This window comes from Oryzias latipes, chromosome 4 (assembly GCF_053564925.1).
Source record: "Oryzias latipes strain Hd-rR chromosome 4, Olatipes_Hd-rR_3.1".
In the NCBI taxonomy this organism is placed as follows: domain Eukaryota; kingdom Metazoa; phylum Chordata; class Actinopteri; order Beloniformes; family Adrianichthyidae; genus Oryzias; species Oryzias latipes.
The window spans coordinates 20709147-20733163 of record NC_136240.1 but is presented as its reverse complement, the minus strand read 5'-3'; the positions used below and the strand labels follow the sequence as shown (position 1 = coordinate 20733163).

Sequence of the window (24017 nt, the reverse complement as noted above, 5' to 3'; positions counted from 1 at the left end):
AAAAACGACGAGAATGGCTCGAGCAGGGCGTTGCTCACGGGGCGGTCGCTCGTGCCAGGCGGTCGCACGTGCTCGGGCCCGCTAAATGCTACTTGTAGCTTTAATTATTATTATTATTATTATTCTTCCGACTTTTCCGTCGCCTTTTTGAGGCCTTTAACATACCCCAAAACTCACCAAATTTTGTATACACATCAGGAGTCGCGAAAAATTTCATATTTTATAGGAGAACGGCATAGGTAAACAAAAATGGCTCGATAGCGCCACCTGCAAAATTTGTTTTCGCGAGCACCTCCATATGCTTTATAGTACAAACCTGATTTTAACAGGGCATGTTCATCGGATAGAAACCTACAAAAAAGTCTCTTGGGACCAAGCTGTCAGACGCACAGGAAGTCTCATTTTGATGACAATATGTCATTTTTGCTGTATTTTGGTCATTTGCAGGCCTCGCTCTAGAACGAACTCCTCCTAGAGATTTGAGAGTAATGACTCCAAACTTTGGTTTTGTAAACTAAACACATGTCCGATGTTAAATTGCAAAGCTTTTAAGTTTTTATGTATGTTTGTGACCATGGCGGCGCGTCAAAATTGGAGGTCGTTTCGAAAACACGCCATGAAAAGAAAAATGGCCATTACTCAGCCATGCATAATCCAATCTGATCCAAAATTGATGTGCATGATTGTAGTCTGACTCTGAACACATCTGCAGTGAAAAAATCTGGAAAAAGTGTAGCGCCACCTGCTGGCAAGAGGAAATGACATGTTTTACTTGGAGCATCACTACTCCGAGTAGGATGAGCCGACACACCTGAAAATGACGTCCACCTGTTGAAAAGCCATTGAAGTTTACTCTGACAAAAAACCATAACTTTCAATGCGGGGGTGTGGTCGTGACAGAGCGGCAAAGTTGGGCATCTCGCTATGCACACAAAAGTTGCTCTCACGTGCACATTCCTTGTCCAATCTCACTGAAATTCAATGGATATGATGAAGCTTCTATTCTGAACCCATGGATATGACAATCTTGGACGAGCTCTATAGCGCCACCTAGTTATTGCATTGGGCACATTCTGCCCTGTATTTTCTCTTTGCTTTGTCCGATGTGCATGAAATTAAAACTGGAGATACTCAGAAGGGTCCTCTCTCATCATGTAAAGTTTCATGGGTGTACACCTGACGGTGCCTGCGTAACAGGAAGTGGTCGATTATGTGCACCCAAATAATAGAAATTTATTATAAATCAGCCGTTTGTCTCAGGAAGCTGAGATTTCAGAATTAGATGCCTTTAATAACCTCCAGCTTTGATATGTAACACAATAGGGTCTATGAGAAACTTCATACCTCTTTTTTTCCTATGCAATTTTGGACTGAACAAAGATTTTTAGCATAAATTCTGTTTAGGTTATCAGCACCAAGAATTCAACTTTCATAGGCATTTATGTGCTACTGCTTCCTAAAAAAATTCAGAATTATTGAAGTTACAGGTGAACTTTTAGACATCATTTCATCCAAAAAGGTCCGAAAACGTCTTTTTAGGCAAAACTGCAAACACCTATTTTTTTGCATAACTTATCTTTCAAATATCAGCACAAAAAAATTAAAAACGGTAGGGATCTGTGTTTGCTGCCTTCCATATTTTTTTCAGACTTAAAAGTGTAACAGATGATTTATAAAAAATCCTTTTTCATCCAAAAACCTGTGTTAAATCTGTCTAGACTCCAAACAAACATTTTTTTATGGTAACTTATGTTTCAACAATCGACACCAATTTTCACAGACCTATAGCTAAACATGTCCCATAGCTACCTGAATATTTTCATAGATATAAAATGAACTGGTCATTCTAACATCTGGCATTCTAACATCTAACATCTTACATGTCAAAGCCTCTCTCAGCCTGGCTCTGCTGAAGGAGTCGTGTTACAACCCCGCCCACTCCTGCTGGGACCCCTGCTATGTAAATTAGCAAGCAGTGAACAGAGAGATGAGGAGTAAGAATGACCATTATTCAGGCATGCATAATCCAAAGACAGCCAGTTAAACACTGAAAGACATATTTTTTCGGTATGTCTTTCATACATCTTTAGTATTAAAAACTCTCCAAGATGAATGTGCCTGACTCCACCTGCAGGTGGATCACAGACTTCCTGACGGACAGACAGCAGTATGTGAGGCTGGGGAAGCTCGTCTCAGATACTCGGACCACAAGCACCGGATCCCCCCAGGGCTGTGTCCTTTCACCCCTGTTACTTTCCCTGTACACAAACAGCTGCACAGCTGGTCACCTGTCTGTCAAACTCCTGAAGTTTGCTGACGACACCACACTCATCGGCCTCATCTCTGACGGAGATGAGTCGGCCTACAGGAGTGAAATAGCCAGGCTGGTGTCATAGTGCAGCGCTAACAACCTGGAGCTTAATGCTCTGAAGACAGTGGAGATGACAGTGGACTTCAGGAAGGCCCCAGCCCCCCTCCCCCCTGTCATCCTCTGTGACTCCCCGGTGACCTCTGTGGAGTCCTTCTGCTTCCTGGGAACCATCATCAGCCAGGACCTCAAGTGGGAGCAGAACATCAGCTCCATCACTAAGAAGGTCCAGCAGAGGATGTACTTCCTGAGGCAGCTGAAGAAGTTTCACCTCCCTGAAAAGATGCTGGTAGACTTTTACACCGCCATCATCGAATCCACCCTCACGTCCTCCATCACAGTCTGGTTCGCTGCGGCCACGGCCAGAGACAAGGCCAAGCTGCAACGCGTCATCCACTCAGCAGAGAAGGTGATCGGCTGCCACCTCCCGTCTCTCCAGGAGCTGCACATCTCCAGGACCTGGAGGCGGGCAGCCAGGATTGTAGCCAACCCCTCTCATCCAGGACATAATCTCTTTCGGCCCCTCCCTTCTGGCAAGAGGCTCCGGTCCATCAGGACCAGGACCTCGCGCCACAAGAACAGCTTCTTCCCCACTGCAGCCAGCCTGCTGAACAGAACCCCAACTCCCCCAGGTGACCCCCCTCCCCCCCCCCCGCCCACCAAAGGACTGTCGGTGCCACTTACAGGCCCCACCATCCCAGCCCATCTGTGCTCCCACTTTAATTCACCTTACTCTACTGTATATAGTGTGTTGTTGTTGTTAACTTAATTTTTAACTTATTCTTAATTGCACTATACACCAAGTCAAATTCCTCGTTTTGTAAAGTGCGCTCTACTGAACCTGGCAATAAAACTTTTTCTGATTCCTGATTCTGATTCTGATTCTATTAATCATTGTTTTTTATTCATTCAAAATGCAATTAAATCAATATTTTATCTTTTTTCTTTTCCTTTTTCTTTTTTTTTATCTCTTACATCCTTTTTTATAATCAATGTTTGAACTTCTTTTCCTTTCTATTGTCATGGTTTCAGTTTGTTGTCTTTTTTTTCGTTTTAGTTCTTGTTCTGTCTTGTTTGGTTCTGTTTCCTGTTTTATTTTGAAAGGTTTCCTGTCTTGTCATGTTTCTTGAGTTTTACTTCCTTTGGTCCCCATCTGCCCTAATCGTGTTCACCTGTGTCTTGTCTGCCCTGTCTGTATATAAGTCTTGTCTCTGCCTTCCTCCTGTGCTGGTCCATTAACTTCTGCTCATGTTGATCACGTCTTCTTGTCTGGCGTCCATGTCCCTTGCCATGCCACAGTAAGTTTTTGTTTTTAGTTTTGTCATCCTGCTCTGCAGCGCTTTTTGTTAGTTAAATAAACCCACTTGCCCTGAACCCGTTTGCCTCCCGTCTCTGCGCCTGGGTCCTACCTGCTCTCGAGCCTCCCCCCCACACGACATCTATACATCCAATGAAATTAAACTACAAATCAACAAACACAACTGATAACAAATGTCTCTAAAAAATGATGTGTATATTTGCAGAACCTTAAAAACACCAAACAAATAACAAATGCTTCCCAATTAAAGCACAAAAAATGGAACACAAAATGTAAAACCCAAGTTAGAAATTGCAATTTGAAAAAGATACTTTTTTCAGCAGCTTTTCAAAATCAATCACCAAATCTACTCTTCTGTGGATGAAACAAAGAACTCCAGAACAATGAAGCCATTTCTCTAAGTCTCTCTCACCTTCAGTTTTAAACAAGGTCTGTGAAAATCCACCATACATTGGTCACATGAACTCAGAGACCTGCTAAAAGTGCACAATTGTAAAAGCTCTTTTATATAGACAACTGTTTGTTTGCTTAGAGCTCTAAATATAAAAAAAATGCTTTTCTATCACCTAGACACAGATGGAGAACACTATCAACTGGATTAATAACAGGGTGGCATGTTTAGACAACATGAAGCTGTCCATCACATTTTTGACCTAAACATGTAAACACATCCTTGGCTCTGCGGTTAGGAAATGGTATTTGGGAATCTCTTTATACCAGGAGCCAGCCTGGCCACTGGAACATCGCCACAGTGCCCATCCAGACTGGGACAGCAATGGGGTCCACTTCAGAGCCGTGAGCTGCTGTGTTTAACTCCAGCTGTCCCAGCAAGGTAGACAACTGCAGCAACATCCACTGACCAAGCTGACAAGCCCTGGCAGAAAAGATCCCCACAAGAAAAACACTGGCTCAGGCAGGCTGGTCAAAAAAAAATAGTTTTGCCATTGTCTTTCAGCTCGCAGATCAAGTGGTTTAGTTTTCCAGTAATGTCAGTCAAGAATGCAAGTTCAGATTCACAATGTTCATATTCACCATATTCAACAGACATCTCCTCCAATAGCACCTTAAAAATCCTGTGCTGTTTTGCTTTGCAGCTGAGGTTGTTTACGATTTTCAGAATAAGAGTCATTATATGTCCAGAGCCAATCACTTCTGCACATAAGGCCTGCTGGTGAATGACGCAGCAGTAATGCAGACATTTTGGAAAGTCTGGGTCAGCTTTACAGTGAGTGATGAAACCTGTTTGTCTATTGATCATAGCAGGAGTCCCATCTGCAGTCACTGCTACCAGCTTTTCTAATGGTATCTTTTTCTGCACAAAAACTCCTTCACCGTGTTATACATTTCAACTCCTCTTGTAGTTGTCTGTTAGGGCAAATGTGTCAGGAGTTCTTCTCTTGTGGAAACCAAAAGCTATGCTGTACTGTTGCCGTCCACAGACTCATCACACTGGACGTTAACCACCTGCACTTTGCAAGATCCCGGTCCAGCTAATTGGCCAAGTTATCAGACATAGCTGACACTCATCTAGACATTGTAGTGGAAATTGAATGAGTTCTATTGTTCTCATCCTTAGGGACAGTGATAGCAATTATCATCATTGCTTGAATTTTTTTCATGCTATATGCAAAAGTCTTTGTCCCTTAAGGCAACAGCATGTTCTTCAGATGGAGACCTACAAAAAAGTCTGAAAGGACCCACCTGTCACTCGCACAGGAAGTCTGATATATTGAGGTCAATATGTCATTTTTGCTTCATTTTGGACATTTGCAGGCCTCGCTCTAGAACGAACTCCTCCTAGAGATTTTGGAGTAATGACTCCAAACTTTGGTTTTGTAAACTAGACACATGTCCGATGTTAAATTGCGAAGCTTTTAAGTTTTTACGGATGTTTGTGACCGTGGCGGCGCGTCGAAAATGGAGGTCATTTTGAAAACACGCCATGAAAAGAAAAATGGCCATTACTCAGCCATGCAAAATCCAATCTGATCCAAAATTGATATGCATGATTGTAGTCTGACTCTGAACACATCAGAGGTGGAAAAATCCAGAACAGGTGTAGCGCCACCTGCTGGCAAAAGGAAATGACATGTTTTACTTGGAGCATCACTGCTCCGAGTAGGATGAGCCGACACACCTCAAAATGATGTCCACCTGTTGAAAAGCCATTGAAGTTTACTCTGATAAAAAGCCATAACTTTCAATGCGGGGGTGTGGTCGTGACAGAGCGGTGAAGTTGGGCGTCTCGCCATGCACAGAAAAGTTGCTCTCACGTGCACATTCCTTGTCCAATCTCACTGAAATTCAATAGAGGTGATGAGGCTTCCATTCTGAACCAATGGATATGACAATCTTGGACGAACTCCATAGCGCCACCTAGATATTGACAAATACATTTATGTCACATTCTGACCTATCTTTTCTCTGTGCTTTGTCCGACATTCTAAAAATTACAGCAGGAGATACTCATAAGGGTCTTCTCTCATTGTGTAAAGTTTCATGGGTGTACACCTGACGGTGCCTGCGCAAGCCACCACCAAACAGGAAGTGGTTGATTGCGTTGCAGTCAGATAATTAAAAATTCATAAAAAATCAGCCGTTTGTATCACGAGGCTTAGATTTCAGAATGAGATGCCTCATAAATATCTCCAACTTAGATATACAGCACTTGCATGGGTGAACAAAAACGGCTCAATAGCGCCACCTACCATGTTTGTTTTTGAGAGCCCCGCCATGTTCTTTAACATACAAGCTTGATTTTTACAGGACATGTTCATCAGATGGAGACCTACAAAAAAGTCTCTTGGTACCAAGCTGTCAGTTGCACAGCAAGTCTGCTATATTGATGTCAATATGTCATTTTTGCTCTATTTTGGTCATTTGCAGGCCTCGTTCTAGAACGAACTCCTCCTAGAGATTTTTGAACAATGACTCCAAACTTTGGTTTTGTAAACTAGACACATGTCCAATATTAAATTGCGAAGCTTTTAAGTTTTTACGGTTGTTTGTGACCGTGGCGGCGCGTCAAAATTTGAGGTCGTTTCGAAATCACGCCATGAAAAGAAAAATGGCCATTACTCAGCCATAAATAATCTAATCTGATCCAAATTTGTTGTGCATGATTGTAGTCTGACTTTGAACACATCTGCAGTCGAAAAATCCGAAACAGGTGTAGCGCCACCTGTTGGCAACAGGAAATGAAATGTTTTACTTGGAGCATCACTGCTCCAAGTAGGATGAGCCGACACACCTCAAAATTACGTCCACCTGTTGAAAAACCATTGAAGTTTACTCTGATATAAAACATATCTTTCAACGCAGGTGTGTGGTCTTGACAGAGCGGCAAAGTTGGGCGTCTCGCCATGCACAAATGTTGCTCTCATGTGCACATTCCTTGTCCAATCTCACTGAATTTCAATGGATATGATGAAGCTTCCATTCTGAACCCATGGATATGACAACTTTGGACGAGCTCTATAGCGCCACCTAGTTATTGCATGGGGCACATTCTGCCCTGTATTTTCTATGTGCTTTTTCCGATGTGCATGAAATAGAAACTGGAGATACTCAGAAGGCTCTTCTCTCATCATCTCAAGTTTCATGGCTGTACATCTGAAGGTGCCTGCGTAAGGCACTGCCAAACAGGAAGTGGTCGATTCCGTTGCAGTCATATAATCAAGCTTTATAGGAAATCAGCCGTTTGTCTCAGGAAGCTGAGATTTCAGAATTAGATGCGTCCTACAAAGCTTCACGTTTGAAAAGCAGCACTATACGTAGGAGAAACATTTAACCACCTTAATCACCCTATTGTGCTAAAAGCAAATTTTTGGACATTTTGACTCAAGCAAATATTTTTATCATAACTTCTGTTTAGTTTATCAGCACCAAAATAAAAAATATTTACATTTATAAAATGAACTGGTCAACTCTAGGATTTTATTTATTCAATCTTACATCCTCAAGCTTTTCATCAGTCTCCCCTGCTGCAGGAGTGGAGTTAGCCCCCCCCCCCCCCCCCCCCCAACCCCCGGCTGTGTGCTCACATGTAAATTAGCCAGGAGTGGCAGACAGAAAGTAGAACAGTTAGAAAGCCTAGTTCAACACTAAAATACAGCAATTTCCTTTGTTTTGTTTGTCTTTTATACATCCTTAGCACTAATCATTGCTTTTTTATTCATCCAAAATACAATTAACTTTATATTTTATCTTTTTTTTTATTTTTTTACAAACAAAACATATGAATGTGCTCCAAAACAAAACCCAGCCTCAGTACACTCCTACAGATGTAACATCAGACAGTAAATGTCTCGTATGCTTTTTTTAATCAATGCTGCAACTTCTTTTCATTTCCTTTCAATACATCCAATAAAATTAAACTACAATGACAACAAACACAACATATAGCAAATGTCTCTAAGAAGATTGTGTATATACAATATGTACCACCTTTAAACACCAAATAAATAACAAATCTTTCTAATAAAATCACAAAAAATGGAACACAAAATGTAAAACCCAAATTAGAAATTGCAATTTTAAAAAGATACATTTTTCAGCAGCTTTTCAAAATCAATCACATATTTTACTATTCTGTGGATGAAACAAAGAAGTCCAGAATAATGTAGCCACTTCTCCAAAGTCTCTGTAACCTTCAGTTTTAAACAAAGTCTGTGAAAATCCACCATACATTGGTCACATGTATTCAGAGACCTGCTAAAAGTGCACAATTGTAAAAGCTCTTTTATATAGACAACTGTTTGTTTGCTTAGAGCTCTAAATATAAAAAAATGCTTTTCTATCACCTAGACACAGGTGGAGAACCACAACAACTGGATTAGTAACAGGGTGGCATGTTTAGGTTTAAACTTACATCAATAGACAACATCAAGCTGTTCATCACATTTTTGACCTAAACATGTAAACACATCCTTGGCTCTGCGGTTAGGAAATGGTAATTGGGAATCTCTTCATACCAGGAGCCAGCCTGAACATTGGAACATCACCACAGTGCCCATCCAGACTGGGACAGCAACGGGGTCCACTTCACAGCCGTGAGGCTGCTATGTTTAACTCCAGCTGTCCCAGCAAGGGAGACAACTGCAGCAACATCCACTGACCAAGCCGGCAAGCCCTGGCAGAAAAGATCCCCACAAGAAAAACACTGGCTCAGGCAGGCTGGTCAATAAAAAAATATAGTTTTGCCAATGTCTTGCAGCTCGCAGATCAAGTGGTTTAGTTTTCCAGTAATGTCAGTCAAGAATACAAGTTCAGATTCACCATATTCATATTCACCATATTCAGCAGATATCTCCACCAATAGCACCTTAAAAATCCTGTTCTGTTTTGCTTTGCAGCTGAGGTTCTTTTCATGATTTTCACAATAGGAGTCATTATGTGTCCAGAGCCAATCACTTCTGCACATAAGGCCTACTGGTGAATGACGCAGCAGTAATGCAGACATTTTGGAAAGTCTGGGTCAGCTTTACAGCTTACAGTGAGTGATGAAACCTGTCTGCAGTCACTGCTACTGGCTTTTCTAATGGTACCTTTTTCTGCACAAAAACTCCTTCACCGTGTTATACATTTCAACTCCTCTTGTAGTTGTCTGTTAGGGCAGATGTGTCAGGAGTTCTTCTCTTGTGGAAACCAAAGGCTATGCTGTACTGTTGCCGTCCACAGACTCACACTGGACGTAAACCCTCTGCACTTTGCAAGATCCCGGTCCAGCTAATTGGCCAAGTTATCAGACATAGCTGACACTCATCTAGACATTGTAGTGGAAATTGAATGAGTTCTATTGTTCTCATTCTTAGGAACAGTGATAGCAATTATCATCATTGCTTGTTTCTTAATCTGAAAAAAACCTTCTTCTACTTGATGAGAAATTGAGCAGGTCTAAACGAGGCTTAGATTTAAGAATTTTTTTCATGCTATTTGCAAAAGTCTTTGTCCTTTAAGGAAACAGATTACAGTCCCCCCTTCCCCCCCCCTCACAGGCTGCTGTCATATTAACATTATCTTGGAGCTCCAGAATGGACAAGAAAAAACAACGAGAATGGCTCGAGCAGGGCGTTGCTCACGGGGCGGTCGCTCGTGCCAGGCGGTGGCACGTGCTCGGGCCCGCTAAATGCTACTTGTAGCTTTAATTTTATTTGAACATTTAGGTAGCAAGTTAAAGCACATATCAAGACTGGCTCACAGTGACCGAACTGGCCGGTGTTTATTCACCCTCTGGCTTTGAGCATGTCACCGGACACCTGTGTTTCAACGGGAATTAAAGCAGTGACATTTCCACATCAGCCACTCTTTCCTACAACCTCATGTCAGGAGAGGTTAAACTGTCTGACCAGAGCTTTGCCCCATTCACAGAGCTATGCTCAGGCTTCTTTCATTGCTCCATCAATCGTTTAAAAAAGTTCAAACTACCAAGTGTGCAGACTTTCTGCTTCAGGCTAGTCATATACAGTGAAACAAATCATTCTAATCTGCTAAACAAAATCATCTTAATATAGTTTCCTTACTTGTTTTTTTTTCTCTCTATTGTTTTATTAAAACAAAAGTAAAACCTTGTCGATTGGGTTGGAGGGAATTTATTTACTGAAACTTTGATTGATTTATGACAGAATATTTTAATACTGTATTCACATAACCCAGCAGCAGACATTTTATAAACTTTAATTTATCATTCTTTCTATTTTATTATTTTTCAGAGAACATTTTCCTCTACAAATAAAATGTCCACCTTACCCCTCACTAGATAAAAATGTCATCTGCCCCAAATCCTGTCCATCAAAGCAAAATTGAAGGGTCTTAGAGCTAATTTTTTTTTTTTTTTTTTTTTTTTTTTTTTTTTTTTTTCTTTAGAGCTAATCCTTGATGTACTTCAGCCTTGAACTTCTCTCACACACTTAAACACATTTACCCACCGTTTTACAGCTCTCATGACCTGTCACAGTTCTCTGCCACTCCAGATGTCTTTATACCAAACTGTCATGCCATGAAGCTCAACTGTTGCTCTTACAGGATCTTAAGTCTGTCAGAACTTGTAGTTTCCACAGTATTTTCATCTCATTTGTTTTTAGAAATGCGCTCCAGTGTACTTGATATGACCAGTAACCCATCTCTCAATGTCATTTGATGTTGGAAAGCCCATGTTGGCAAATTTCTGGCTGTTCTAGTTTAAAACAACACATTTCTCCCTAACAACAAATTAAAAGTGATGTGGAATATGCCAGATTGTGCAAAATCACTTCCAGTACAGTTTAATCGTTTGAAGGGGGGGTGTTATAGCTTGCTAATCAAAATTGCATTAGGATAGTTCAGACTTATTTGTTTCAACTTGCCCAAGGTTGCTTAACTAACACTGAGCAATCGTAAAAAGATAGAAAGTAGCTTTACCCCTAGGCTGTCTTCCTGTCTGTGCTGGATCCAGTTGTGTCCAGTATCACTGAACAACAACAGGTAAGCCGTCACCCAATCAGAGCTGCCATAGCGACCTTGCGTGGCAACAGCAGTGATTTGCGTTCTCCTCCCCAGATCCACCTCCAACCACTGGTGTCTGTCTAAGAACTGTGGAGACCATCCTCCCGCTCCTGAATGAAAGACAGAGACAAAAACAATTTTGTTTTACAGTTTGATTTACATTCAAGAATCTAAGAACCTAATTGGAGCACCACACATGTTGGGGGTAAAGTTAATCCACACATTAAAGTGCATTGAAGTAATGTAATCTCTTCCGACAGGATGGATCCAATCTACATTTGCGCAAGCGTGTGTTCAATGAGGACTCAGGAGGAAGCATATAGCTAATCCACTGGCATAAAATGGAATAAATTACTTCTTTATTCACTCAAAATAAAATGTTTAAATTGCTAATTATGGTTTGCAGCCAACAGTTTGTGTTGAACATTTTGAAGGCCACAGCTTGAGCAGCTCTACATGATTCCCGGCTTCATAAAGCAACCAGCATTTTGAAAATGTGCACCAAAATCATTTAAAATCGTGTTATTCATATTTCTACACAAACGTGATGGAGATCACTGAGCTGGAACATTTGTCTTTCACATAATGATTTGCAGACCATGACCAGGCCTCTTAGGAATAACGGGTTCTGTTTTAGTCATGACAGCAGCTGCTGCAGCAGCTGGAGAGGACGACAGGGACATGCAGTTTTTGATTTGTTTGCAGTATGTTCATGTTGTCACAAAATCAGAACCTTCTTACATTGCAGTCTCCAAACAAAAAAATAAAATAAACAAACAGATTGTGAAAAGAATCAATAAAAATGATAAGACATTTTAAATCCAAGTAAAGGGAAATTATACACCATAATAAAACCTAATTACTATGCAAAGGAAATTCATGATAGAAATCCATGCTCTTTACACTTGATATATTTTTAATGAGAACTTAAACATTCCTACCAAACCATAAAAAAATTGTAATTTCTTTAAGTTTCCTTTGTTCCATTCTTTATGAATATTACTTACAAAGGCAGTGATTTTTTCAAAAAACAAACATATTTACTAAAGTATTTGCAGAGGCTTTCTGCCAGTTTTATTCAAAAGCACTCTTGAAGAGAAAATGAAAACACCAAACCAGCACCATTCTCATATATATATGATATAACTTTATTCGACATTTATTTCATTTCATTAAAAAAAAGAAAATCAAGGGGATTTAAATTATTTCACTGACATTTTATCCCGCTTTTTCCCTTAATGGAGGCAAATGTTCATTAAGGTTTGCTGAAAACACAATGCTCACATGTCCAGGTAGTGTGACTATAAACTATTCTCCTGCATAAGGAAAATAAGGAGAAAGCAAAATGAAAAAAATGATTAAAAAAAAAAACTTTTCTTCAAGGAAAGTTAAAAAGCCTGTTTAGCTCCACCTTTTTTTTTGTACAGCAAAGACGACATTGATTTTCTAAAGTGTGCACTTACACTTTCACAGTGTCCCTAATTTAAGTATTAAATTCGTTTTCTTGGCTTTTTAATAAAAGAAAAAGTGTGTGTGTGTGTTTCAAAACAGATGCTTCAGCAAAAAACCATGCAGGCAAAAAAGCAGCCGGCTTTGAACAATGGAAGGTCTCCGTTTTAAATTAACCTCAACAAGCAGACCAGCTGGAAATAGAAGACACTCCACAAGCCCCAGGCTGAACAGTCTCAGCTGTGTTATGGGTCACATTATACAATTTGTTCCCGGTGGTTTTTATCTGTGAAAACAAGCTTTTACAGATGATTGTTGAGTTGGGGAATGGACGTAGAAACAGGATAGAGCCAAAGTCACACAGATTTCTGCTGTCTTACAGTAGTTAACCTTTTCTCATACACTTAAAAAAACTCACTCATTCATTTCTAGGCTGTTTACATTCCTGACACAAAGCTGTGTGAAAGAGGGTGGAAAAACACAATTATGAAGCAACGTAAAAAAGATGAATACACTTCTACGAGATACCATACTGAATACTGAGCAGGGTATATCTATATGTATGTGAGTCTGTGTTCATGAATGCAGGTGTGTGTTTAATGAAAAGAAGGTGCTGAGTCAGGACAAATGCAACCTCTGGTACCATATGGAGGCATTTCTCCCTATCAAGCACACAAGCACAAACCTGTAAAGCTGTATCTGTAAAAAACAAGGACATTTCAGACCAAGTATTACAATGACATTTCTATGTATAAAGCAGGATCACACTAAATTTGCTCTATTTCACTTCAAACATGGCGTGAATGTGAAATGAACAGTTCTGAAACCCAAATGCGCTGTTGTCTGGTTGATAAGACACCGCTTGTGCAGGTTGATGCAGACAGTTGTAAATATTTGCAGCTGACTTAACACACATCAGTGGTCTCCACCAAGGTAAAAATGCACAGCTTTTCCCCGATGCATATGTTTGCAACAACCATGATAATTTTTTTAAATCATTTTCAGGTTTATAATTTGTTTTGAGGTAAAGAAATGCAGTGTACATTTAAATGACTGTATTTGGACAAAATGACTTGGGGCTAAGTTAGTTTTGGCTGGGGTCATTCTCTCTCCTTTGGCTGCTCCTCATACTTGCCACAGCGGCAGCTAAAGGCCAGAACTAATAAGTACCTCAGTAAGAGACATGAACACTGACAGCACAACTGAAGAGAGCAGTCATGGTGACCTTTACTCATTATAGCAAGATTGAAGGGACAAGAAGAGAATTACACTGACACAGGAATGGCAGAGAGAGCATAACAGAGCTAAGCAGATCAATTGACATCTACAGGACTGCAGAGAAGCTGAGAATAGAGGGTTGCAAGGTTGATGATATAAAAGAACATGTAACATGTATGGATGAGGACATGGTATCCCATTACATGACGTGAATAAAGATAATGTTGGCAGGGCTAGGATTCATCTGTCTTGCGATGACATGACACAAAATGACGTGACATTTGACAGAGAAAATATAAAATGACAAGACATCGTATAAAATGAGACGATAAGAAAAAACTGTAGACTAAATGAGTTGAGATGATGAAAATCTTTTAAAAGGCAGTGCACATGTAGATCATCTGAAAAATAAAAGTGGCACCCCCAGTAACACCCAGGTTAAATTATTGACTTTATAGGAGAGCTGGACTGATTGATCCCCCCCGTTCCAATTATTTTTGTCAGAATAATAATTCTTGCTCTACTACCTTTTTTTTTATGTCATTGCTAATCCTAATTTTGTCTACATGAAGTGTAAAAAATCTATCACTCCTAAGCACAAGTTTTTCAAGTTACAAACTAAACAATCAAATGCCTCAATATAAGTGGCTGTTCTCCAATCAAACATTGGAAATGTTCAACAAATTTTGTGTTGCCCACTTTTAGTGGAATGGGTGTGGACTTTCAAAAAGCTCACACCTAATTGGCGCAAGTGGTATCCATAGACATGTTGACTCATACCGATTTAGACCAATAACCACTAACAAATGATGTCTGGTTCCAACATGTCGGCATCTATTTCGGGAAAAACGCAAACTGAACTGACTTCATTTAGTTGGAGCGGAAAGCAATAATACTCAGTCTGTAGCAATAATACTCAGTCTGTCTTATAAAGTGAATATGTTGAAAACCGTCTAAAAAAGGACTCGAGTCATGTTTGACAAATTGTTCATCAATTTTTGTTGTTATAATTTTTTTATCATTACTATTATTATTACTATTTATTTTTATTTTTTTAAATCATCCTGACAACACATACTTTAACCATCATGTAACAGTTTAAGTCATGAGTAAAGTAGCTTTGCTCTGATTGGCATTTAAATTACCATACATTACTACAACCAATTATTTCATAAGGATAATGGGAATTTTGGGAGTAATTACATGGATGTTCTCACAGACGGGTGCTCTAAAGTTGTAAAAGTGGATTTAAAGATAATTCTTTCCAGCATAAAAGTTTGAATGACACATTTTAATGAAACATTTTGTTCCCTGTCCACTTGAAGAAGACCCCAATCAAGGAGGGAACAAAAGTCTGACAAAAATACGCCACTTGGAGCTGATGTTAATATTCCAAGTGATGTTCTGCCAACTGATCTAAATGAAGGTTCAATTCTCATTTAAGCTAATCACACAAACGACTGACAGTATAAAAAGCTCTAACCTGATTTATTCCACACTTCCAGTGGAGTTTGTGATGAAAATGCAGCTTGTTCTATAATGCATTATATGTATGTATATATTGCAGCAAAAAATTTCAACGTTTATTTACTTAATTATTTTGAAAATACTTGTTAGACGCAGCACAATGTCACCATGTTTGCAGTGTGCGCATGTGCAGGATATAGATGCGCTTTCGATGTGTATGCCATCACGTTTCTTTTCTTGCTCTAGCTGCCTCAGAAGAAAGTACAAAAGATAAAAATATACGCTGTCCAGGGTTAATAAAGTTGCCAAAAAAAAGACAAAGTCTTGTCTATTTTCAAGGGTGCAACTTATACCCAGCCTGAATTGGTATAAACTACGTTCATATGGAAGTGCAAACATTGCGGATTTATTTCAGCGTCACCTAAATGTAGCTGGGGTAAGTGACACATGCAATCATGAACAAGACTTTTACCAGCTATATATGTTTCCAACATTTAAAAAGTTTTAGCTTGAAATGTATTTGCAGAGGTTGTACTTGTATTTGAATTGTATTTAGTTCATGGTTTCTCACTAGAGAAAATGCATGACTATTGCTGCCAGATATATACGAAACACAGCATCTTCTAAAAAAACGCTAATAATAGTTTACAGGAAAAGATTTGAAATTCTCCATTTTTGTGATAAAAGATGAGCAGCTAAACCATCAATCATGAAAATATAATCGATGACAATATGAACACAAGCGATTCCAAATGAGTTCTTGAGACTTGATTTTGAGAGGATTTCTAAGAACCCACCACTTTTCTGCTAGGCAATGGGGAGGACACGAGTAATTTCAGTGCCATAAGTTCACAATTACTTGGAGACACAACAAAATGCAAGACAATGCTCACATTTGTGCCAATCCTCACACTCAATTCTATTTTAGTGATTGTTCCTGAATGTTTATCATTTTTATGCCTTTGTGGCAGATTTCATACATTAATATAAAAGCCTAAGACATGATGGCAGGATGGTGCACGATGGAGAGAAAATGACATTTCAAAACATGTAGCCTTCAGAATGCCATCCTTGTGTCCCACATCTACCAGAATATTGGTTTGAGCATTGCTTTAGAAGCCTATCTATTCAAGATAATGCAGCCAAGCCAACATGAGGACTTCGACAGATTGAAAGTTTTCTTTTAAGATGACAAAATGAATATATCAAACAATTCCGATGGGTGGAATCATATGTAAAATGTGCCTCCCTCTCCTTCATATAGGAGCATGCTTGTAACAGACTGCACAGATATTGTTTTGATCCCCTATAAAAATTGAATTGTGTGGGTTTTCAAATAGATCTGCTTTTCCAGTACTCCATATTGCAGGTCTGGCCCTTTAAAAAAAGTCACAATATTGGCAAGGTATAGTTCTTAATAAATAACGGCTGTGATAGACTCTAGCCTCACTACAACCCAGAACTGGAAGGAGAAAATGTAGAAACTAGATGCATAATAGGAGACTTGTTTTTTTTTTAATCTTTGAATCTGAAAAATGTCATAAAACTTGAAATGGGCATTATTTATCTTCGCAATATTTAAACATATTACCGTAGCAAAAAATATTGCCAAAACATAAAATAAAAGAAAATACAGTCTACACGAAAATTTGTGCATGTGACACGATTTAAGAAGTTTAATGTAAACTAGTAAGGATACATCATAGTAGTAGGTTTAGGGGCTGTCATCTGGACTGAGTTTTTAAAGGATACAGAATTTAAATAGAGCACTACTCCAATGGGTGTTAATATCAAGAAACATAGAAAGATAATTTATTTATGGAGGTTGTAGCTTAATTTAGTCACGCTCAAAATTTTGAAACTTGTTAAGTTTAAAAAGTAAACTCAATGGATACGTAATATAAAAAGACCTGGGTAGTAACAGCAGAAATTAGACCACATTCATCCAAAACTTTTAGTTATCGTTTTCCAACTTTCTCAAAACTAGTGCATTTCAGCACTAGTAAATATGTCATTGCTGCCAATCAAACTTGATTTATGTGGGCCAACATCAAGAAAACTATCAGGAAGTTATTTTGGATGCTCCTTCCTGGCTCAGAGCACAAGCCAAAAATGTCTGGTGTCTTGAGGTGATGTGACTTTTCATGAAAAAGGGAATGAGCATAGAACAAAAACTTTAAAGTAAATCATTGAGGGTTTGAAAAGAGTTCATGTATTGCCCCTGATAAAACTCCAACATAATCAGCAATCACAATAAGACTTTTGAAAGGTTTCACAGCAAGCAGCCACACGTCACCAGGGTCATCTAAATTTGGAGCATCTAAATTTGGAGCAGATTTTAACTCGGCATCTGCCTTTCAGCTAACATTAAAATTAGTTCTAAATGGTAAACGCTGTGAAAAGTTAGTCAAATTTGGCATTCTTTAAAAGATGAAAGACATAGCAGTCATTTCAATAGATATTCAAAATCTTTCAAGTGGACACAAAAATAAAGTAACACCAATTGAAGTTAAAGATGATGGAAAAAAAACACATCATGTACATTGTGAAACTGATGACAAAATAGACTTCTTGTTCAGCAATTCGTTTGTTTCAGTGGGTTTAGAACATTTCATATGTCAGCATTTTTTTCTGTAAGTTTCTGTTGATTGTAAGTTCAAACAAAATGGTTGAACTGGCAGAATGTAGTTTCTTTTTTTCCAAGTTCACCATTGCTGTACCAGATTAGAGTAATATTTTTTTTTTTACTTTTTCGTATTGTAAAAAATGGACAGCCTTAATATTATTGTTGAATAACCAGACACAACTAAATATTTGTGGCATTTTATGTGGCACTTTAAAAACAAAATTATATATGTAAAGGAAGTTTTTTTTATTAAAAATGACATATTCAGAAGAAAGTAGCCACTTTTTTGTTCCTCGTCTTTTTTGTAAACATCTGATACAGAGGACCCCTCTTGAAATGTTGCATCTCAAGGGGCTTATCCTCATGTTTAAATGTTTAAAAAAAAAAAAAAAAAAAAAATTTATTTAGGGGGAGCAAATTGTAATATTTTTTAAATATTGAAATTGTCACAAGAACAGTCAAATGCAGCAGGTTTATTAGCTCAGCCAAAAGTCCACAAAGCTAAATCAGGGTCAGGCAGGGGTCAATGGCAGACATGAAAGCATCAGAGAAGAGACAGAGGTAGTCAGGATCCAGGTGAGAGTCATGGCAAGTCGCAGGCAAACAGAGTCAGAAACAGGGTCAGGAGACAGAAGATCAGGTTCAAATACAACACTTGATAATGAAGACAGAGTGGTACAAACAATACTTCGCACTGAGCTCAGTTCAGTACAGTGTTTAGGTATGCGGTGTTTGAGTAAATGAGAGTTAGGTGTGCGGCATCCAGGAAATGTGCGCTGGAGTTGCTGGGTGTGGATGGTTCTAACCACACACCTGGATGTAGTGTGGTTAGACCTCTGGAGATGGTTCCCGCTGGTGACCAGAGGGGGAGACTTAGCTCTGACTTCTGACAGAAATAGAATTTTAAATTAATTGAATCTAAAGGCCATCCTCTTATTTACATTCCTCATGGCAACTTTCACAATACAATATTGTAAAAATAAAAAGAAAATACAAATGCATTTCATAATATTTATTCATATCATAAAAACATGGTGGCAACTACAAATCTTTAACCTGTTATAATTACCTGATAGAGAAGTGGAAGACACAGTTTCTGCCACCTTGAAAGTTCAGAGTTTTTCCATTTATTGGTAAGGAACCATTAATATTACAATGAGAAGTCTTTCTTCCTCCTGTGGCAATGCCTCCTGTCAGAGGGCATGTGAGGCCACTGAAGATGTTAAAGAATGATTCCAGGAAATTTCTCTAAAGCTACGTTCACACCGCCCTCTGCAAATGCGCGTTCAAGCGACCCCATCCAAAGAAGTCTATATACACCTGTGTAAATGACCATTTCGAGCCTATCTGTTCAAAACGTTTGTGTTCACGTGTAGCTATGAAAGTTTTTATAACCGTATTTTTAAACGCTTTAAACGCGTCATCTAGACCCACTAGACAGTGCTCTGAACCTTTTTTCTTCAAGGATTTGTGATCTTCACTGGTGTCCATGGATTACATGAAATCTTTCCACCTTTATCATGGTAGGAATAACACGTCAAAGTAAGGGTGGGGTCATCCAAGATAGCACAAGGGTTAATAGTTTTCTGAAGTTGCTTTGGTGGAGCACTGCATGAAATTTGAGATGTTACTTTCCTTTGATTTGCCACCAACGGTGTCTCCCATGAGTATCACCCATGTGGCAACGTGAACCGGGCACAGTTTCAGTCTTCAGATGAAATTGGGATCCGCTGATCTCTTTCTAAATGAAATTGGGGATCTTCATCTATGCATGTTTGCTGTCAAACTAAATCATTTTACAAATCCACCCTTGAAAATATACTCTTGTTATCGTATATTACTTTAGACTAACTGAGCAGTTAAAGCATGGAAAAAAGATTGCTTCGTATCAGTAGTAAATTGGAGAACAGCCATGGCATAAAGATGTCACCTTTTTCAATGAACTGACATAAATTAGGAACTCCAAATATTTCCAGTACATTAGGTGATGGCTCGATAAGCAGCATAAAGTGACGCAAGGATGAGAGGCTTTAAGCTGCTTTTCGTCAAGACATCAGGTAATATTTACTCGTGTAATTAGATTTATGAAAAGACACCCGCCTAAGATTAAAAGGATCTGAGTGGAGGAGCTGTGCAATTTCAGCAGATGAAGAGTAGCATTAAATTGGACTCTGGGGGGGCAGAGGTGGCACATAAACATCCCACAAAGATCAATACAGGATTTTACAGCATCTTCCACATTGGTAGATTAAACCCACAGTTCGCTGTTAATGTCATGCCTTCACTTCCAGGCCATGATGGCTGAGATTGATGAGCTCTCCAAGCTTATTCCAGTGTTATTTAAGGGGTTTCAATGTGCAATTATTAATATGTCCTATTGAAATGCAGAAATGGTTCACATGTTAAACACACCCATTAACTTTTGCCTATAAATGTTAAATGGTGCCCTTAACATTTGGTTACAACATAGAACGAGGTTACCTCTGTTTTTTTGTCAGTCCAAATGTGACTCAGTTATAAATACGGGTTGGCATAGTTAGCTCATAGACAGTTGCAATTTGATTTATGAATGATTTGACATTAAAATATAATGTAAAAAATGCCAAGATCAATTTTTATTATAAAAATTACTGAATATAGATGTGATTAGTTTAAACCCATCTTTGCAGTCTTGGTGAGGAATATCTGCAGCTGATATTTGGCTGTAGATTCAATTAAAAAGCAAGAAAAGACGGCAAAGTGCTGTGCAAAATCAGTTTCTCAGGTGACACAAGATAAGTGGCTGTGATACGATAGAAAGAAACAATTTTGAAAAGCCGTTGCCGGCAGGCAGAATTCCATTTTTGTTAGTGTTTATTGTTAATCTTCCTAATATTGAATCAATGGACAGGTGAGGATCCATCATGATTTGTGGAAGCTTCAGTTTGGCACTGTCTGGATGTAAAATAAGCTCATGACAGGTGAGATTTACATGGAGGCATAATTAATTCCTGAAATGCTAAGCAATGGTTAGTGAAGGCAAAAGCATAGGGACAAATGTAGCAGAGTGAAAAAGGAAGCAGGAAATGGCGTTTGTCTGCGATAGACAGAAATGCAGCACACAGACAGCCTGTGGAGACGTTACTGGTCTGTTGACAAGTGAGACTTGAGAGGCCAGCCTACAGTTCCTCTGGAATTTGCCTGAACAAACTTCAAGCCAAAGTTGATGTTATGGTCTGAGTCAAAACATATTTTATATTTCATGGAGCTCACAGTTCCATTGGAGAACTTTGTAGAAATGGCAACTGAAAGAGTGAAACTTAAAGCTACAGCGACAGCCATCTCTACGCTTAGCCTTTTCTCTGCCGTAGACCTAACTCAACAAAACTCCAATTGTTTCTCACACCCAACAGTTGGGTTCTTTTAAAATGTGGAGCATGAATTTTAGGATGTAAAAGGGTACTGCTTATTGCGAGGACACCACAGCCTGATGTCTTTCTTTGAGGTTGACCAATAGGTTTGGAGGTCATTTCCAATCTCTGCAAGACTTTTAATGAAACAGTTGCCTTTTTATTTTTTGTTACTTTATTACTTAATCATTTGTGTATTTTGTAATAAAATGCAGAATTCACTTTATTGAAATATAGTGATTACAGCAAAACTCAAACTGTAAATTTTTAAATGCAAGTTACCCCCAATGCTCTGTAAATTCAATAAAGGACTTTGAAATAACTGTGTACTTTACTGTAAAACTACAGATTAAAAAAAAGAATTAGAATTAACAGCATTCGTCCGGGTCACATGATAAAAATATAATTTATTCATTTTAATTCATTAAACCTACTCAAATCATTTAGTGGACATGGGGTTGCTGGTGCCTATCCCAGCAACTGTTGGGCAAAGGCAGGGTATACCCTGGATGAGATGCCAGTCCCTTGTAGGGCAGATAAAAAAAAATAAAAAATGCAACATGGAAAAATAAGACAACTCAAACAAGGATTTTTAGAAGGTTGACCCCAAATAACTGAAATAAAATAACTTTATAGAAGTGGAGGTGAGATGCAGGAAATTTAGGGGAAAAAAGAAAAGAAAAAAAAATCTTATTCTAATGTCTTTCTAACCATGCACAGCACAGATTCATACATCCCCAACCTCTGAAAACACAGTTTTTGCTCACTCTGATTCACAAAAACCGAACTAAAAATAGATTCAGGGAGGGTGGAACCACCTAAATATGGAGGAAATGTTTAAAATTCCAGTGACACAAAGATGGGGTGCTCCTACTCATGTGAAGAAATTAACAATTATTTTAAGATTTGAATTTTTCTTGGACATCCTTGGAGACGAATGCCATTTGCATTTTTTTTCCACTGGCTGCCACAGCCCAGAGGATTGCTTCACATATACATTTAGATTAAAAGTTTCAGGAAATCCTCTGTCCTAAAGTGTATATTTCACACCACAGATTTAGTTTCCACAGTGATTCTTAATCTTGAATATTTTAACTTTCACTTTTTTTCCAGACAGCAGCTTTATTTACGTATTGAGAACATGTAGTTACTGTAATTTGCCTTTCCTAATATATTCAGAGAGCTCAGTCATCTAAAATCACATGGAACTAACCAAGTTAGGATTCATCTAGAATGCGGTTTAAATATTTGGTATAAACTAACTCTTATAAAAGGAGTCTGTGTTCTAGTTATCTATCATTACTTAAGTCAGAGCCTTCTGCTTCAGAGCTCCGGCTGGTGTTTGCCAATGCTCATCTGACTGGCTTCGATCCAGTCTTTTTTGGACCTCGGCGTAGTGTGAGGGACCAACACTTCTCAGTGCCAGACCACTTCCTAGCTTAATGAATTATTCAAGTGTGGGGCAGCCTGCCTCTTTTTTTCAGCGCTGCGCTGTGCAGCAGACTGCCAAACAGGCCATGTACAGTAAGATGTGGAGCTCTGGATGGAGGCAGTTCTGTGATGCTTTAATGGGATTAACGGGCCACCATGTGAGAACATTCCAACCAGTGCCAGTCCCTGAGTGGATGGACAAAAAAATAATAAAAAGGTATCAGGAAGGAGTTGGAGGATTTCACAAGATTCTTTAATGAAAAGTAATTCAAACTTGCCTTCTCTTTACTGTGGAGAAGCTGATTCTTTTGTGTATAAAGGATTTTAAATAAATGTTTTAAAAATCATATAAACAAAAACACAAAAAAGTTGTTTCAACAATAATATCAATTTAAATCTTTAGTGTTAGACTATAACAGATTACAAATCTGTGTGAATAGAGTTTACAGAAATATTTAAGTTGCTACTCAACCAATTCCTGTTTTTGTGGTGTAAAAATAAAACATACAACAAATTTGAACCTGCTTCATTCTAAGTGTGGTTTAGGGCATCTAAAGTCCATTCCAGCTCCCACAAGGCTAACTCATTCTTGAGGATCAATTTTAGAGTCAACATGGAACATTTTTTTTTTCATGTTTTTGACTGTTGGAGGTAGCTGGAGCACCCTGAAAAAGCAACATGTTCCCAAGAATACCATGCAAACTCCACACAGAAAATTCTGAGCAGGGATTCAAACAGAGAACCTTTTTGCTCCAGGGGTTGGTGCAAACCACCACAAAACCACAAACCCTTGGAAAAGATTTCTTCAGAAATCTATTTTGCTTGGCTATTTTCACTTCTCATGTGTTTTAATCATAAAAGAGATGACTACAGAAGCTTTTAAAGAAAAAGATCAAAAAGTTATTTCACAAGAGTTGCAAACTACCTTGCTTTGTCCTTATGGTCATCAGATGGTGTCATCTATGGTGTTGTGGTGTGCAACTTATCACCTTACTTAAGAAAGCTAACAGAGGAACAATAGGTAGCAATTAACCACAAATTAAGACAGGGAGCGGCAAACAAGCAATGAGAAAAAACAGTGAGAAGCTCTAGTAGGCTAGTAGCCCATTGTGATGCACAGGTGACACTACTGGCAGACTGAGCACTCCAGCTATTGACTAAGCCTCAATAAAAAAAAAGTTTTTTAAAGTCTCACTCTAATCTTTTTATCTATTATAAAAGGGTTCCCAGCTTTCTTCATGATTAGGCCATTTTTAGCCAAAATCAAAA

At 38.7% G+C, this 24017-nt stretch overlaps 1 protein-coding gene across 8 annotated transcripts in view; it reads right to left on the bottom strand.

Annotated features, from left to right (window-relative positions):
• Nucleotides 1-24017, bottom strand: part of LOC105357257 (contactin-associated protein-like 4) — a 137580-nt gene that overhangs the window by 99810 nt on the left and 13753 nt on the right. For all 8 annotated transcript variants that reach the window (XM_078946058.1, XM_078946056.1, XM_078946060.1 and 5 more), the window contains exon 3: nucleotides 11085-11278. In XM_078946058.1, the coding sequence (XP_078802184.1) occupies nucleotides 11085-11278 (194 nt within the window). The remainder of the gene's footprint in view (nucleotides 1-11084; nucleotides 11279-24017) is intronic.